At 47.8% G+C, this 17,941-nt stretch overlaps 1 protein-coding gene across 7 annotated transcripts in view; it reads right to left on the bottom strand.

Moving 5' to 3' along the window:
• Positions 1-2,359: 2,359 nt before the first annotated feature.
• The window catches only part of CELF6 (CUGBP Elav-like family member 6), a 36,216-nt gene continuing 20,634 nt past the window's right edge, over positions 2,360-17,941 (bottom strand). For 3 of the 7 annotated variants that reach the window (XM_033189487.1, XM_033189494.1, XM_033189493.1), the window contains exons 4-13: positions 7,732-7,860; positions 7,544-7,623; positions 7,232-7,375; positions 6,980-7,112; positions 6,743-6,892; positions 6,473-6,535; positions 6,143-6,223; positions 5,913-6,056; positions 4,865-5,020; positions 2,360-3,970 (exon numbers count right to left, since the gene is read on the bottom strand). In XM_033189487.1, the coding sequence (XP_033045378.1) occupies positions 4,893-5,020; positions 5,913-6,056; positions 6,143-6,223; positions 6,473-6,535; positions 6,743-6,892; positions 6,980-7,112; positions 7,232-7,375; positions 7,544-7,623; positions 7,732-7,860 (1,052 nt within the window). In that variant the 3' untranslated portion in view covers positions 2,360-3,970; positions 4,865-4,892. The remainder of the gene's footprint in view (positions 3,971-4,864; positions 5,021-5,912; positions 6,057-6,142; positions 6,224-6,472; positions 6,536-6,742; positions 6,893-6,979; positions 7,113-7,231; positions 7,376-7,543; positions 7,624-7,731; positions 7,861-17,941) is intronic. The other 4 variants (XM_033189488.1, XM_033189489.1, XM_033189492.1 and 1 more) reach the window with 4 other exon arrangements.

Below are 17,941 nucleotides of genomic sequence, written 5' to 3'. Positions count from 1 at the left end.
TCCAGAAGGATGTGTTATATGCTGTAGATTAGCGACCATTGTGTTCTCCTCTCCCCTATTCCAAATGGAAGGTTTTAAAATAACTGTTATAGCGAGGTGCAGTGACATGCACCTATAGTCCCAGCTAGTCAGAAGGCTGAGGTGAGAGGATCACTTGAGCCTAGTAGTTCAAATCTAGCCTGGGCAACATAGCAAGACTCCATCTTAATTTAAAAAAAGAATTAAAAATTATTCAGTCGTGTGTATCTGTAGTCCCAGCTTCTCAGGAGGCTGAAGCAGGAGAATTGCTTGAGCCCAGCAGTTCAGGTCCAGCCTGGACAACATTAGCAAGACCCCATCTCTTTAAAACATATTGTTATCCTCTTTCTCTCCATTATTTTACATTGGTTATAGGACAAGTATGGGGTAGCTAAGTTTATCTTTTACCCATAGATGGCAAAATCTTAAGAAGTCATATCCAGACCTGAGCAAGAATTGTCCATCACCAAGGGACCCTGGACTGAGGACTCAATAAAGCAACTGGATGTGATTGTTTTATCTTCCATTGGGAAATAGGTGAATGTGGTTTTTGTTGGGTCTGTGATTATTGCATTGTCAGGCAGGCACATTTTTGAAATTGTATGTTTGTCAACAAAAGTATAGGTGGATGCAATAAAGGGTGGGATGTAGTGGATGCATATTATTTATCTGCCCATCATCTCTTCCTTCGGGACCCATTTCTCCCCCTCCACACAGTCCTGATGAAGTTGTCAATTATGGTGGCCTACTCTTCCATCCTAGTGGTGGGCATGTGTCCAAAGCTGGCCAAAGTCCTCCCTGGGATTTTAGAACTAGAACTAATGAGGCCAACATATGGAAGGAAGCAGAGCCAAGAGATGGAGGCATCATCCTTTGAACCCCTAGATCCAGCCATGCTTCAAGGCAAATACATCCTTTGATTTACAAGTTATGTAAACCAATTAATTCCAATTGGCCTAAACATGTTTGAGTTGGGTTTTTGACACTTGCAACTGAGAAGGTCCAGACTAATACATGCACACAGAGAGACACAAACACCATATTATTCAAACTCATCAGACATTATATAAGTCTTCCATGGTCTTACTGGGGTCAGCAAACTTTTTGTCTAAAGGACAAGATAGATATTTTAGGCTGTGTGGGCTATATATGGTCTCTGTTTCACTTTCTTGTTTCGTTTTGACGACCCTTCAAAAATGTAAAAAAAAATTTCTTAGTTTGGTAGTTCATATAAAAATAGGCCACAGACCAGATTTGGCCCACAAGCCATCGTTTGCCAACCCCTGATCTAGACCATGTCAACCCTGAAGCTTTGGAACCACACAGTCTGCCAGTCCCTCGCCCATACTCTAGAGTATGAAGCAAGATACTTTAAATATCATTTTGGTTCAAATGTCTTGACATGACTCAGTAATGGTAAGGTTCAGGGTAGCGTTAGGAATGGGAAAAGGGTCTTATCTTGTGCCCATTATCTGCCACGCAACAGGTACTGAATAAATGGTAATTACTATTATTTCTTGGTAATAAAGATAATTTTTCAAAATGATGGAGCTGTTTAAATGGCTTTGTCCAAATGTCTCAGTTCATCCTTGAAGACTTTTCCTCTTTTTTTTTTGAGATGGAGTCTCGCTCTGTCACCCAGGCTGGAGTGCAGTGGCCGGATCTCAGCTTACTGCAAGCTCCGCCTCCCGGGTTCACGCCATTCTCCTGCCTCAGCCTCCTGAGGAGCTGGGACTACAGGCGCCCGCCACCTCGCCCGGCTAGTTTTTTTGTATTTTTTAGTAGAGACGGGTTTTCACCGTGTTAGCCAGGATGGTCTCGATCTCCTGACCTAGTGATCCGCCCGCCTCGGCCTCCCAAAGTGCTGGGATTACAGGCTTGAGCCACCGCGCCCGGCCTGACTTTTCCCCTTCTTAATCTCCTTCAGAAAGTATTTCACAGACCTCCCCTACCAATAAAGTCTGAATTAGGTACTCTCCTTGTTAGCACAGACCTTCTATGGCCCTCCATTGTAACTGGATTATTTGTCTCTCTTTCCCCTTAACTCTGAGTACTTGGAACATGCCTGAGCCCCAACACGTAGCATAGTGCTTAGCACCTAGCCTGAGAGGACTCTGTGCCTCCATGTGAATATCAGTTTGAGGGTGCAGGTACTGTGTGTCTCTGTTTGTGTCCAGGATGGTCACTCTAGGTGTCAGCATTGTGCTGGTGTACATATACCCTCTGGTTCTTCTCTCAGTTGGAAAATATTTGTGGATGTCCATCGCACCTTACCTGGTAATATTACTGCCAGATCTATGTTTCATTCCCATTCCCTCCAAAAATGAGTCAAAGACAGAAGAACAGGTGGGAACAAGTTTTCTTAGAAACTGTTATGAAGGAGGAGTCCTCCAACCCCACCCCCACATCTTTTACTATCTGACATGTTATCAGATCAGAGGCCTTCAGCCTCAGCAACATCTGGGGATTAGAGTGACCCCACACAGCTGGGGCCTCAGACTAAGCTGATCCATGTCTGTGGGGTGGAGGGGAAATCCTCCTGGGAAAAATATGTGCAAGGCCCTACAGGCCCAGGAAAGGCTGACCAAGGCAAGGTGAGTCATGGTGTTCTAAGCTGAATCTTTTGCCCATCTCACAGAAGCAGGCAGGAAGCACCACCATTGATCAGCTTTATATGGCACCCACTGTATACAACAGACAGACAAAGACAGACAGACGGAGCACACACCACTTCTAAGCTCAACACTGCTCACCAACTAGAAGCACCTCGGTTAAGCACATGTGAGACGCTCTTGCATAGGAAAGATGTACTTTTTAAAGGAATGAAGAAGTATTTTGGCAAAACATCTACTTCCCTCTCAGGTCCGGGGTAAAGAGGGACCTCTAATTCTGAAGCTTCTACATGTTGAAAAATTTCCCCTTCTCAATGGCAGTATATACAGTAGCAAACCTTCCAAGTCTGTTGTCACAGCCCTCTACAGATATCCTGAATCTACTTTACAGGTGGGCAAACTTAGACTAAGAGACAGAAGGTAGCCTGGAGCAAGGGGACATTGGGACTGGTTCAAGGGGAAGGGAAACAAGAGGTGTCTCAGCTCAGCCAAAGGCAGGGCCTCTGTCTACCTGGATTGGCAAGGGAAAGGCTCAGGTGGCCAGAACTCCCTCTTTCTTCCTGCCTGGGGAAGCAGTGGTTCCACAGGAAAGGCAGTCCCACTCTTGCTGGTTAGGGGGCCTCCTGGGATGGCAAAGGCCAGGGCGGACCTGAGCTCTGCCTGGGGCCTCTTCCGGGATGCACTCTGAGTTTGAGGATTGTGGATTGCGGGTTCACTGCTTCCATAACTTTCTCATTACCTGCATATGAGCCTAGACCTCAAATCCTTAATTATTTTTAAAAGGGCAGGGTCGGGGAGTGGCTTCAGAGGGAATGAGACACAGAACAATCTTTCCACAGCCTCCCTCTGCCTAGGCTGGGGCTGTCAAGGGTCTCCTTCACCCTGTCTCCTAGGGATATTTAAAGGCAGCTTTTATGAGACTCTATACTGTCTTTTTTTGTTGTCTTTTTTTGTTTGTTTGTTTCTTTGTTTTAATTTATATAGATATATATATTCTTAAAAAAGCAATAGTCCTTTGGTCCCTAAACTCTAAGGAATGATATGATTTTGAAAGAAGTGAATCTGGGCTTCCCTTGCGGAGAAGCCCTTGGCACCCCCAACGCCCTCTGCTGGTTCCCCTGGACAGTCACTCTTCACCAGCCCTAGTTGCTCTGCCAGCCTGCGCTCTATGCTGCAGGCGCAGAACAACCCACTTGATAAAAACAATCCTTAGAGTGGCTTTAGCCCCAGGCACCAGCCTTGGGTCCGATCCACCTCCGTCTGTCCGCAGCTGCTCCTTTGGGAAGGGCTGCTCAAGCGTTTCTGTGCTTTTCCTCTCCTTTCTTCTCACTCTTCCGTTTCTGTTGTTGTGTATTAATTGATAAAGAGAGAGAGAAGAAAAAAGCAAAAATCACCTTGGAGGGCAAGACCAGAAGAGCAGCTTGCCCCCATCAGTGACATCTCGGGTGAGTGGCTGGACCTCTCTTCCTGAGGAGCAGGGCTGCAGCAGGACCCAGGCAGCAGCCCAGTCCACTGAAGCCAGACTTGAGTCCTGAGCAAAAGACCCCAACCCTACATCCCCTCCAGAAGGCTCCTGGAGTAGCTCAAAGTGAGGCAGGGCCATGTGGGCCTTCTGAGACAGAAAATCTCTAAAAGTTGCAGGCAGCATCCTATGGACCCATGACCTTGCCAAAAATGTAAAAGAACTTGGCCCATCTCTCTCTCCATCACCCACCAGGCCCTGCAGATTCTACCTCTGAAGCATGTTTGCTTCTCTTCCTCCATCTCCATGTTCACTGCCATTATCTCAGCCCTTACTTCTAGTCCTTTCTCTGCTTAAGCTCCTCAACGGTTCTTTCTCATCTTCAGGATAAAGTCGAAACTCATGGCCTGAAGACTCTTGAAAACTGGCCCAGAGCTACTTTTCTAGTCTCATTTTCCAGCCTCCTGGACCCTCCCTACATACAGGTTCTCTACTCTCATTGGCTATCTCTGGAGTAGAACTGCTTCCCCAGGCAGAAAATACTCTGATTGTCTCTCCTAGACTACGGGGCAGGAATGTTGTCTAATTGATCTACTTGGATTGAAGGAAAAGCAAAGTCACCATCTGAGGATTCCCCCTAGCTCCTGGCTCTTCTCTCTATCCCAGACTTTCTCAGAGGTGGATGCCTCCAAGGTCCCAAAAGGAGGACCATCAAAGCTGGGAGGGCCTCATCACTCAGGCCTCATCTACCTGGGGTCCATCAGGGACTCACCTTTCTGTGGCTGGTCGGTGAGAGCAGGTCAGTAAGGCCGGTTGGCATCCTTGGGCCGCTTTAGCTGGACCTTGAGCCTCTTCATGCCAATTTGAAAGCCATTCATTGCCTGAATAGCAGTCTGGGCACTAGTTGGATTGTCAAAACTAACAAACCCTGGAGGGTGTAGGCAAAGAGATTAGCTGGGAACTCTGCCTGGCAGGGCCTCTGACCCAGCCCCCTCCGGCCAGTTCCATCAAACACATACCCCTCCACTGTTTGCACATGGATATACAGTCATAGGCAGACGGCCTGAGATTCCTAAAGGTGTGATTCTTGGAAGGATAGGAGGCAACTCTGAGTGTGTGTGCAGGGTCAGTGTGTTGATCGGGATGTTTCCGTGTTTTTCCTGGCATGTGTTGGCTGTCTCCCTCCACAGCTCCCATTCTGGTCCTCAGAACATAGTTGGAGTTGGAGGGGATCTTTGGTCTCAGAACCAAACTCCTCGTGCCCTGGCCAGACTCCAAAGCTCTGACCTAGCTGGCCACATTCCCAGTGGACACCTGATCATCATCCCAGGTAAACCTGAAATAAAGCTTGTTCTTTTTTTTTTTTTTGAGATGGAGTCTTGCTCTGGCGCCCAGGCTATAGTGCAGTGGTGCCATCACAGCTCACTGCAAACTCTCCCTCCCGGATTCAAGAAATTCTCCTGCCTCAGCCTCTTGAGTAGCTGGGATTACAGACACCCATCACCATGCCCAGCTAATTTTTGTATTTTTAGTAGAGATGGGGTTTTGCCATATTGGCCAGGCTAGTCTCAAACTCCTGACCTCAAGTGATTCACCTGCCTTGGCCTCCCAAAGTGCTGGGATTACAGGCATGAGCCACCGTGCCTGACCAAGGCTTGTTCTTGGCCTAAGCTTAGCCCCATCACTGGTTTGTGACCCCATTTTGTGCCATACATTCAATCTCAGGAAATCACTGCATTATGGAAGGACAATCGTAGGGTCTGTAGGGAATCCTTTATAATCAGAGGTGGGAGAGGCCTAGGGGTAGGTTCTCAGCTCACCAAAACACTTGCTCTGGTTGGTGGCTCGATCCACAAAGACTTTAGCAGAGACAACGGCTCCAAAGGGCAGGAATGTCTGTATGAGTTCCGCATCACCAAACTCCTGAGGCAGGTGATAGATGAAGAGGTTACAGCCTTCCGGGCCTGCAGGAACAGTAGCAGTCTGGTTCAGGGGAGGGACCCTGAGTCCAGCCCCACCAGGCTCTGCTCTCCAGTCCCCAGTCCCTCACCTTCTCTCTGCTGCTGGGGCAGGGCTGAAGGCTGCTGGGGAAAAGCTGTGCTCACTGGGGCATAGGCCGACGGATAGGCTGCTGCAGACAGAGGTGGGAGTGGGCAGTGATCCCCAGGAGCCCTTCCCCAAGCAGGGTCCCAAGTGCCTGGCCGCTTTTGACCAATTCAGCCCAGTCCACCATAACCTTCACCCCAAGAGAGGTCGTTCTGGGAGTAGGAGGGGATGGGAGGCTCAACTCCTTGCAACAGAGCCTAAATCCCCCACAACTCTCCCTATTTCTTTCTGGGGCCCTTCAACCTCCCCCAGGCCGCGTAGCGCCAAGTGAAACCTGCGTAGTGGTGCATCCCAGCGTAGGCCTGCTGCAGGGGGTCAGCCACGCCGGGGCTCTGGGCTGGGGAGAGAGGGGCGCAAGGCCCACGGTGAAGGCAAGCGGGCGAGTGGAGTGGGTGAGAAGCTCAGGGAGTGTGGGAGGTGGACGGCGGCTGTGAGAGGCAGCAGGGAAGGAGGGGGATCTCTTCCCAGGGAAGCCAGGCCCTACCCCCCACCCCCCCGCTCCCCACTCCATTTCGGGGGGATTTGGGCGGAGCGGGGGGCCCACCTGGGTAAGGGGAGAGCCCGTTATTGTAGAGCGTATCGGAGCCCGGCTGGCCGTTGGTCTGGGGGGTCAGAGGGCCGAATCCATTGACCCCGATGGGCGCCGGAAGACCTGGGAGAGTGCCAGGGCCGCTGCCGGGCGGGGAGTTGGCTGCTGATGGCGGAAAAGGTCGGAGAGTCAGGACGCCGCCCGGCCCCGCCCGGACCCTCCCAGGCGCGCCCTAGTCCTTGGGCGCCGTACCTGCCGCGGGCAACAGAGGAGCAGCCACCAGGCTAAAGGCCGCCACGTGCTGCATCTGGGCCGCCACTGCCGCCACCGGGCCTAGGCCTGGGCCCTGTGCCGCGGCCAGCAGGGCCGCCTGGTGCTGCAGGATCTTTGGGAGGAAAGATGGGCGAGAGTGGAGGGCCAAGGGGCAGTCAGTTGCCCGTGCTCCTAGCCCCAGGCCTGGCCCACCCACCTGCGCGCCCTTGCACGCAGGTGCCGGGTACCTACCGCCGTGGTGTAGGCGCCGCAGGCCCCTAGCGGCAGTGGCGCGGGGTGGAAGGCGCCCAGCTGGCCGGCCATCTGCTGCATCCGCCGCAGCGCGCGCTCCCGGTCAGTGTCCGCCAGCTTGACCACAAGGCTGGACGAGGCGCCCTAGGCAGGGCAGGGGAGGTCGTGGTGACCGGTTCTGACCCTGGCCCCGGCCCGGGGACGAGCGCCTTCCCAATCAGGTCCTTTCGCGGGGCACCGAGCACACTTGGGGAGGAGAGGCCTGTCCCCACCCCACTGGTCTCACCCTCAGCCCGGGGAGTCCGCCCTCACCGCCATGGTCCGGCTGCCGTGCAGACCCTGGATGGCCGCCTGAGCTTCCCCTTGACTCCCAAACTTCACAAAGGCACAGCCTGGGACAGGACAGAGGGAGCGGGTGGCTCAGGCCACAGGGGCCAAAGAGTCTTGTGGCCCAGAGTGAGGAAGGGTCACCAGGAAATCCCAGGGTCAGCTCAGGTCACCTTTACTGGTGCCGTCAGGACTCCTCAGGACCGTGCACTCCTCGATGTGGCCAAAGGGCTGGAACAGGCGTCTGACGTCCTCCTCACCCTGCTGCTTGCCCAGCATCCCCACAAACAGCTTTCGGTCCTCTGGGGACAAAGCCAGGAATGACCTGGGGACCCCAAGTCTTCCTAGATCCCCCAAGAGTAGCCAGAGGAACTTAGGAAGGTAGCTCACCAGTCTCACTCTGGGAAGCAGAGAGAGTGAGAAGGCCCTGAGCTTCCAGGGTTGGTTTTCATTGAGGGGCAGACTCTGGGGAAAGGATCTGGAGAAGGGACCTCAGCTCAGCTTTCCATCAGGAAAACCTGGGTCCTGGGGAAACCCAGAGAGTCTCAAGGCTGCTCTTGTGGGGAGTGATACAGTCTTGATATCTTTGACTGGGTACAGCCCTATATGCATGGTTTTACATGTTTGACCTTTCTGTTCTTAGAGTTTGGGAAACGCTGTTTCGGACCATTTCTGTAGTATTAAGGAAGAGGGTGCTCAGAGAAAGCCTTTCTATTCAGACTGGGTCCAGAGAAGAGAAGTACATCCTTGCTGGTCAGCCTGATAGTGCTGGCTAGAATCAATGCCCCTTCCTGCTCATATCAAGGAGGGTTCTGGATTTAGAAACAACACACAAAACAGTCCTCTCATCCTACTGCCTCATCTTTAGGCACTGAGCACTGGCATGATGAATCCTTAACCTCTGCACCACATCCAACCTGGATGCCCCTCCAAAGGCCTACAGAGAGCAGGACCTTGGTTTCCTGAGCCTCCAACATTAGCATTTTCCCTACTACAGTTGCTGAACCCCTGACCCCTTTCCTTAACTCCCACCTCCACCACCCTGTCCCTTCAGCAAGCTTCTAGTGCTGTATCTGTATCCTTCCCTCTGATTCCCCTGTCCTCTTGCCCTTAATGCCTCCCAAAATGTTCATGATATTAGAGAAAAAGTTCTGCCTGCAGACCTGGATTGCCATCAGAGAACGAGTCTGATTCCTCCCTGTGTCCACCCTTTCTATGGGAGTGGCAGAAACGCAGGAAAGGCATGCTGGGCCTGTGTACCTCGAAGAAAACTGGAGAGCTGGGGCTGGAAACTAGGGTTTTGTTGCACATCCAGCAAGTTAGGCCTCAGGAACACTCTCTGGGAGCCTGGGGTAGAGGGGTTCAGCCTGCTGTTAAAGTGTGGCTTTTTTTTTTTTTTTTTTTTTTTTTTTGAGGCGGAGTCTCGCTCTGTCGCCCAGGCTGGAGTGCAGTGGCCGGATCTCAGCTCACTGCAAGCTCCGCCTCCCGGGTTTAGGCCATTCTCCTGCCTCAGCCTCCCGAGTAGCTGGGACTACAAGCGCCCGCCACCTCGCCCGGCTAGTTTTTGTATTTTTAGTAGAGACGGGGTTTCACTGTATTAGCCAGGAGGGTCTCGATCTCCTGACCTCGTGATCCGCCCGTCTCGGCCTCCCAAAGTGCTGGGATTACAGGCTTGAGCCACCGCGCCCGGCCAAAGTGTGGCTTTTTTCTCTGCACCAGTGTAAATCTCTGAATTTGGGATGGGGCTTGACCATGTAGGGGACAATACAAGTTGGAGAGAAGGAGTGGATAGGAAACTGGCTTCAGGCTTTATCTTCAAGAGCTTGAAGTGCAGGAAAACCCATCCTAAATGGTTCTATTCCTTGACCAGCTTGACTATGCAGATGAGGGTCCTTGGATTCTGAGTGCAGGGGAAACAAGGCTAGTGGGGGGGTCATAGACTGAAGCCTGGGTGACAGCAAAGGAAGAACAGACTGTTCAGAACTGACTGAAGTTAGCAGGGGAGAAATCTCCAACAAGACTATGTGTGTGTCCATATGTCACCCAGGTGTTGTGAGGTTTGGCCTAGGTTGCCCTGGGGATCCTGAGGTGTCTGTCTGTCTGACGATGCTATGTCTGTGTGGAGGGCAGGGGCTGAAGTTCATAAGAGGCGGGCAGAATGTGTTTTAGCAAAATTCTGCCCTCTGTCCAGAGAGGTACTACCTGATGATCCTTGGGGAGGGGATGGATAATAAACTTGTGGCTGGAATTCTGATGGAGGAAAGAAGGTCTCGCCACTGACCTTCTGTGATAAGAGTACAACCCAGTGGGTGTGCTTTGCTTCTAGGGGTGTCAACCATAGAATAGTGCCCTTGGAACAGACCACTGGTTTCCCAACCTTTTGAAAAATCAGTGGAATACATTGTTCTAACATAAATATTAGGATGAAGCTCAAAATGTAAGAGAAAAGTAGAAACTGCTATGACTGAAGCTAGAAAAGGAGGGGTGGAGTTCGTCTTGCTTGATCCTCCCCTAATACTCCCTAGAGGGGCTCCAAGGAAAGCCCTTTGAAATTACTGACCTAGAAGATAGAGAACAGAGTTCCAGCTGGTGTATGAGGGGGGATCTGAGATCATCCTGTTCAGGAGCCTGAGAAGACAGGAAAGGTCTTTCATGAGTCTCTTGACCAACCTGATGGCTTTGCCTTGACATTGGAAAATGGGCTCATTTGGCCAGAGAATGAAACCCCAAAAGATCATGCCATTGTTCTAAGTTATTTTGGGCTGCAGAAGGCCTGGGAGAGGCTGAGAAGAGTTTAGGGCCTTCATAGTTCCAAGGGGGGCTTCACAATGCCCTAATTTGTAGTGGAGCTGTGTCATTGGGTAGGGTCTGAAAAATGGTGATGGCACCCAGATAAGATGTCATACCACATGGACCAGAATCCAGGTAGCCCTGTGTAGGAAGAGAGACATCACAGGCTGAGATAGAGCCCATAAGACAGAAAAGAGGTTTGTACTGACAGTGGTGATCTGATCCTTCATCTGCTCTGCCTCTTGTTGCTTTTTCTGCTGATGGTGGTCAGTTCAAACTCATGTCATGACCCATGAAATTTTCCGATCCTCTTTTCCATTGAGAATCTCACAAGTTAAGAATTTTCAGCAGGGCACAGTGGCTCACGCCCATAATCCCAGCGCTTTGTGAGGCCAAGGTGGGCTGATCACTTGAGGTCAGGGGTTTGAGACCTGGCCAACATGGTAAAACCCCATCTCCACTAAAAATATAAAAATAGCCGGGCATGATGGCACATGCCTGTAATCCCAGTTATTCAGGAGACTGAGGTGGGAAAACGGCTTGAACCCAGGAGGCGGAGATTGCAGTGAGCCAAGATTATACCACTGCACTCCAGCCTGGGTGACAGAGTGAGACTCCATCTAAAAAAAATTTTTTTTCCATTTCTCTTTCAGGGCACTGACCCTATGGTTCTGGACTACTGGGATGTACAGAGTTTGTAATGGAAATGAGTACCTACCATGGGGTGGGCCCTAGGCTCCTGTTTCCCAGGTATCACCTTAAATCCTGGTATCGTCTTTGGCACTTTACAGGGACCTTGATTGTGTTTGACAGGAGGATAAGGTGGGTCACAGTGGTCATGAGCCTCAGGTGACCCAGAAATGGTGGGATAAGTTTCTTAAGAGACCCAGTCAAAAAGAAGTACATGCTGGACCCCTAAGAGTAGCCCCCCAAACCCACAGATCTGAAGATTCTGATGGCTGATCATTGCCTCCAGAGAGAGATGATGATGGGATATAGCCCAAATAATTCAATTTCTTCTAGGTCAAATTCTATCATTTTGGTAAAAAGCGGATGCTACAAGAGGCAAATCAGAAATGTCTGAATAAAAGTATCCCATTAGTGGTGGGTAGGATCCTAGAAAGATGGGAATATCAAACATGGAGGCTCAACCATCCTGGATTGGAAGGAATTAGAAAGCAGCATCAGTGTAGAGTTGAGACATAGTTGGAAAGCCATAGGATTGAATGGTATAACTACATTTTCCTGTTGGCAACTGATGTGTACTGCTTGATCTTCTATCAAATGCTTATTTTTTTTTTTTCTTTTTTTGAGACTGAGTCTTGCTCTGTCACCCAGGCTGGAGAACAATGGTGCGATCTCAGCTCACTGCAACCTCCTCCTCCCGGGTTCAAGTGATTCTCCTGCCTCAGCCTCCTGAGTAGCTAGATTATAGGCACACGCCACCATGCCCGGCTAATTTTTGTATTTTTTAGTAGAAACGGGGTTTCACCATGTTGGCCATGCTGGTCTCAAACTCCTGACCTCAGGTGATCCACCCACCTAGGCCTCCCAAAGTGCTGGGATTACATGCGTGAGCCACCACGCCCGGCCTCAAAAGCTTTTTGAATCCAAAACAAGTGGCTTAGGCTCCCAGAGGCCCATCTCCATGAAGCTGCCTTGTGCAGCTGGTCATATAGGTCGAGGATTTGAATGCAGCAAATGATGCTGGGTTGACATCCCAGTAATCATAGCATAATCAGTCCAGACTGCTTCTTCAGAAAGGGCACCAGGATGCTGTTCAAGGAAGGAGCCTCTGCTTCAAGTTGTTCCAAAGAAATTCCTGAGGTGTTCAAGTTTCTGGTTTCTAGGCCACTCACACCAAATCACCTCCATGTTGGTGAAATGTAATGATTGTAGGGACAGTGTAGGGAAAGGTCCAGCCTTGGGGCACCAACTACCAGACACATCCTAAAAATACTGGTCCATTTTTCAGTTTAACCAACCCAGAAAGTCTTGCTGGTGGCAGTAGTTGTATTATAGCAAAGCAACTCTCTCCTGATACTCTTAGTGACGACTGCAGCATAAGAAGCCACGGGGAAAGTGACGGAAGGAAGCAGCCAGGACGAGCAGTCTCCTGGCCAGATGTAACAGGCATCAGGAGGGACTTAAATTACACACACACAAAAAACTCTTACAACAAATAACCCAATTCAGCAAAGTTGCAAGAAATAAAATCGACACACAAAAATCAGTTGCGTTTCTATACACTAGCAATGAAAAATCTGAAAATGAAATTAAGTGAAAGCAAAAGCCAGTCACAGTGGCTCACGCCTGTAATCCCAGCACTTTGGGAGACCAAGGCGGGCGGATCACATGAGGTCAGGAGTTCGAGACCAGCCTGGCCAACATGGTGAAACCCTGTGTCTACTAAAAATGCAAAAATGAGCCAGGCATGGTGGCATGTGCCTGTAGTCCCAGCAACTCACAAGGCTGAGGCAGGAGAATCTCTTGAACCTGGGAGGTGGAGGTTGCAGTGACCTGAGATTACGCCACTGCACTCCAGCCTGGGAGACAGAGCGAGACTCTGTCTCAAAAAAAAAAAAAAAAAAGGCTGGGCGCAGTAGCTCACGGCTGTAATCCCAGCACTTTGGGAGGTCAAGGCGGGCAGATCACCTGAGGTTGGGAGTTTGAGACCAGCCTGACGAACATGGAGAACCCTCTTCTCTACTAAAAATACAAAATTAGCCAGGCGTGGTGGCACATGCCTATAATCCCAGCTACTTGGGAGGCTGAGGCAGGAGAAGCACTTGAACCCGGGAGGCGGAGGTTGCGGTGAGCCGAGATCGTGCTGTTGCATTCCAGCCTGGGCGACAACAGTGAACTCCGTCTCAAAAAAAAAAAAAAAAAGAGAGAGTGAGAGAGAGATGAAAGCAAACAATTCTATTTGCAATAGCATTGAAAAGAATAAAATACTTGGAGGCTGGGCATGGTGGTGCATGCCTGTAAACCCAGCATTTTGGGAGGCTGAGGTGGGTGGATCACCAGGGGTCAGGAGTTTGAGACCAGCTTGGCCAACATGGTGAAATCCTGTCTCTACTAAAAATACAAACATTAACCGTGTGTAGGTGGCAAGCACCTGTAATCCCAGCTACTTAGGGGGCTGAGGCAGGAGAATCCCTTGAACCTGGGAGATGGAGGTTTGCAGTGAGCCGAGATTGAGCCACTGCACTCCAGCCTGGGTGACAGAGTAAGACAGTCTCAAAATACATAAATAAATGATAAGATAAAATAAAATCCTTGGGAATAAACCTAACCCAGAAAGTGAAAGACTCATACACTGGGCCGGGCGCAATGGCTCAAGCCTGTAATCCCAGCACTTTGGGAGACCGAGACGGGCAGATCACGAGGTCAGGAGATCGAGACCATCCTGGCTAACACAGTGAAACCCCGTCTCTACTAAAAAATACAAAAAAACTAGAAGGGCGAGGTGGTGGGCACCTGTAGTCCCGCTACTCGGGAGGCTGAGGCAGGAGAATGGCGTAAACCCGGAAGGCGGAGCTTGCAGTGAGCCGAGATCCAGCCACTACACTTCAGCCTGGACGACAGAGCCAGACTCCGTCTCAAAAAAAAAAAAAAAAAGACTCATACACTGAAAACTACAAAATGTTGCTAAAAGAAATTAAGAGGTCAGGCTCAGTGGCTCACACCTGTAATCCCAGCACTTTGGGAGGCCGAGGCGGGCAGATCACAAGGTTGGGAGTTTGAGACCAGCCTGGCCAACATAGTGAAACCTCATCTCTACTAAAAATCCAAGAAATTAGCCAGGCATGGTGGTGGGTGTGTGTAATCCCAGCTACTCAGGAGGCTGAGGTAGAATTGCTTGAACCCAGGAGGCAGAGGTTGCAGTGAGCTGCAATCACGCCACTGCACTCCAGCCCGGGTGATAGTGTGAGACTCTGTCTTAAAAAAAAAAAAGAAGAAGAAGAAGACACAAATAAATGAAAAGACAACCTGTGCTCATGGATTAGAAGACTTACTATTGTGAAGATGTCAATGCTACTCCAAGTGATCTAGAGATTTAATGTAATCTCTATAAATTCCCAATGGCATTTTTTGCAGAAATAGAAAAATCCTTCCTAAAATTCATATGGAATCTCAAGGGACTCCAAATACCCACCAATCTTGAAGAAGAAGAAGAACTCCCTGTTTTCAAAACGTATTACACAGCTATAGTAATCAGCACTATGGTACTGGCATAAAGATAAATATATAGGCCAATGGAATAGAACACAAATCCCAGAAATAAACCCTCTTATATATGGTCAAATTATTTTTAACAAGGGAGACAAGATCATTCAATAAGGAAAGGACAGTCTTTTCAACAAATGGGGCTGGGAAAAATGGATATCTACATGTAAAAGAATGATGTTAGACTCTTACCTTTCACCATAAACACAAGATTAAATGAAAATGGATGAGTCCTAAATGTAAGAGCTAAAAAAATAGATGTCTTAGAAAACTGAGGGGAAAAAGACTTCATGACTGGATTTGGCAATGATTTCTTGGATATGACACCAAAAGCACAGGCAACAAAAGTAAAAATAAATAAATTGGACTGACTACATCAAAATTATACACTTTAACAAGGATATATTGGAGGGCAAAAACAAAAAACTAAAAAACTTCTGTCCATCAAAGGACACAACCCACAGAATTAAAAAGCAACCTCTGGAATAGGAGAACATATTTGCAAACAACATATCAAGATGAGAGGTTAACATCCAGAATATATAAAGAACTCGTGGCCGGGCGCAGTGGCTCACGCCTGTAATCCCTGCACTTTGGAAGGCTGAGGCGGGCGGATCACGAGGTCAGGAGATCGAGACCATCCTGTCTAACACGGTGAAACCCCGTCTCTACTAAAAAAAAAATACAAAAAATTAGCCGGCGCAGTGGCGGCCTCCTGTAGTCCCAGCTACTCCGGAGGCTGAGGCAGGAGAATGGCGTGAACCCGGGAGGCGGAGCTTGCAGTGAGCTGAGATCGCGCCACTGCACTCCAGCCTGGGTAACTGTGCCTCAAAAAAAAAAAAAAAAAAGAACTCGTACAACTAAATAGTAAAAACAACAACAACAAACACCAAACCTTCTATTTAATAATGGGCAAAGGATTCCTATAGACGTTTCTGCAAAGAAGAAATGCAAATGGCCAACAAATAAAAGAAAAGATGCTCAAAATGACTAATTGTTAAGGAAATGCAAATCAAAACTACAATGAGATATCACCCACCTCACGCCGATTAGGATGACTGCTATCAAAGAAACAGAAAATCACAGCGTTGGCGAGGATGTGGAGAAATTGGAACTCTTGCACACTGTTGATAGGAATGTAAAATAGTGTCGCTGCTATGGAAAACAGCATGGCAGTTCCTCAAAAAATTAAAAATAGAATTACCATATGATCTAGCAATACCTTTTCTGGGAATAGATCCAAAAACATTGAAAGTAGGGTCTTTTCAAAAATTAATCTATAATTTTATTTCAATTGACCAATAATAATTGTATATATTTATGGGGTACAATGTGATGCTTTGATATATGTAGACATTGTGAAATGATTAAATGTAGCTAATTAACATATTCTTCACCTTGCCTACTTATCACTTCTTTATGGTGAAAATGATTTAACTCTATTAGCAATTTTGAAATGCATATTGCATGATTATTAACTACAGTCTCCATGCTATGCAATAAATCACTAAAATTTCATCCTTCTGTTAAACTACCTACTGCTGTTTCACTTTCTATCCTTTGACTAACATCTCCCCTTTCTCCATACTGTAACCCCCCATGATGCCCCTAACTTCTGCCAACCACCATCCTACTCTCTGCTTCTCTGAGCTCCACTTTTTCAGGTTCCACATGTAAGTGGGATAATGCAGTGTTTGTCTTTCTGTGCCTGGGAAAACAAGATCTTGAAGAAATATTTTGTACACCTATATTCATAACAACATTAGTTACAAAAGCCAAAAGGTTGAAGGTACCCAAATATCCAACAGATGAATGGATAAACAAAATGTGGTGTATATATACAAAGACGTATTATTCTGCCTTAAAAAGGAAGGAAATTCTGACACATCCTACAACATGAATGAACCTTCAAGATAGGCTAAGTGAAATAAGCCAGTCACAAAAGGACAAATACTGTGTGATTCCACTTATATAAGGTATCTAGAGTAGTCAAACTCACAGAAATAAATAGAATGATGGTTGCCAGGCTGAAGGAAGGGGAAATATAGAATCATTTAATGGATGCAGAGTTTCCGTTTTTGCAAGAAGAAAAAGTTCTGAGGATTGGTTACACAATATGAATGTACTTAGCTCTAGCAACTGTACACCTAAAAGTGTTCTGACAATCAGCTTTGGGTGATCTGCTCTGAGCCAAGCCTAAGGAAAGCGCCTCTCATTACCTTTGGGGGTAGAATACATTTCAGGAAGTGAAGAGTTAACGTGAGGAAAGTGTCAAGTAGTACGGGTGAAACCTATCCAATCTTAGTTGGAAAATACTTTTTAGAATTAAATTCGTCTAAGGACCAATAACAGATATGACTGTCAACTGACTGTGACAGAACAGTTGTTGTTAAGGTCTGTTTCTGATTTAGGCCAGAGAATATGTCCCAGTACTGTGAAATTCTGAAAATTCTACCGCGAAATCCAAGAAAAATGGCTCTGCTAGTGAGATAGTCATATATGCATATATGGTTATACTCAAAATCCAGGCTGACATCGAACCAAACCCTTGCAAATTCAGGCAGAAATTACTTAAGCAATTATAAGATAGTGATAGGAGGGTTAATTGGATAACAGATAATTGGCTTTTGAATTGAACCAAATTGCAGGATTAAAAAACGAGATGCCTCAAAATATATTTTAAAATCCTCGGAGCATGTTTTAAGTTTGAACGTTAAAAGAAAATAACTAAAGTCAAAAGAGTGCATGGATTGATTACCTAACCTATTTCTGTACCTTAGGCATCTTGGATACATAAATATTTGCTGAGTAAAGGATACAGCCAAGTTGAGAAGTGGAACAAGCAGAGCAATCACCACTGTGATTTATGTATTGATTCTATGCTATGAAATTTGAAAGAGGAAAGAATATACAATTCAATCATTTTTAATATTTTGCTTTAGGACTAAAAAATACTTTTCCTATAAGATCGGTACTTACAGTTTAACTTATTGGTGTTTCCAAACTAGAGAAAATGTAAGTGAGGAAAAATCAGCTACAGTCCCTATGCTAAACAGCAAATATAACAGACTTATTTAGTTACCATTGTCTGAGGGATGTGGGGATCCTTATTTCTGACCTCATATAATTTGTGGTTAACATTTTAAAAATACATGAACCTAGGCCAGGCGCAGTGGATCATGCCTGTAATCCCAGCACTTTGGGAGGCGGAGGCCGGTGAATCGCTTGAGGTCAGGAGTTCAAGACCAGCCTGGGCAACATGGTGAAACCCCATTTCTACTAAAAACGCAAAAATTAGCTGGGTGCAGTGGCAGGCGCCTGTAGTTCCAGCTACTCAGGATGGTGAGGCAGGAGAATCTCTTG

This window comes from Trachypithecus francoisi, unplaced genomic scaffold (assembly GCF_009764315.1).
Source record: "Trachypithecus francoisi isolate TF-2019V2 unplaced genomic scaffold, Tfra_2.0 Lachesis_group3, whole genome shotgun sequence".
Lineage (NCBI taxonomy): Eukaryota > Metazoa > Chordata > Mammalia > Primates > Cercopithecidae > Trachypithecus > Trachypithecus francoisi.
Note: the sequence above shows the minus strand (reverse complement) of the source record. Positions and strands in the feature narration are given on the sequence as shown.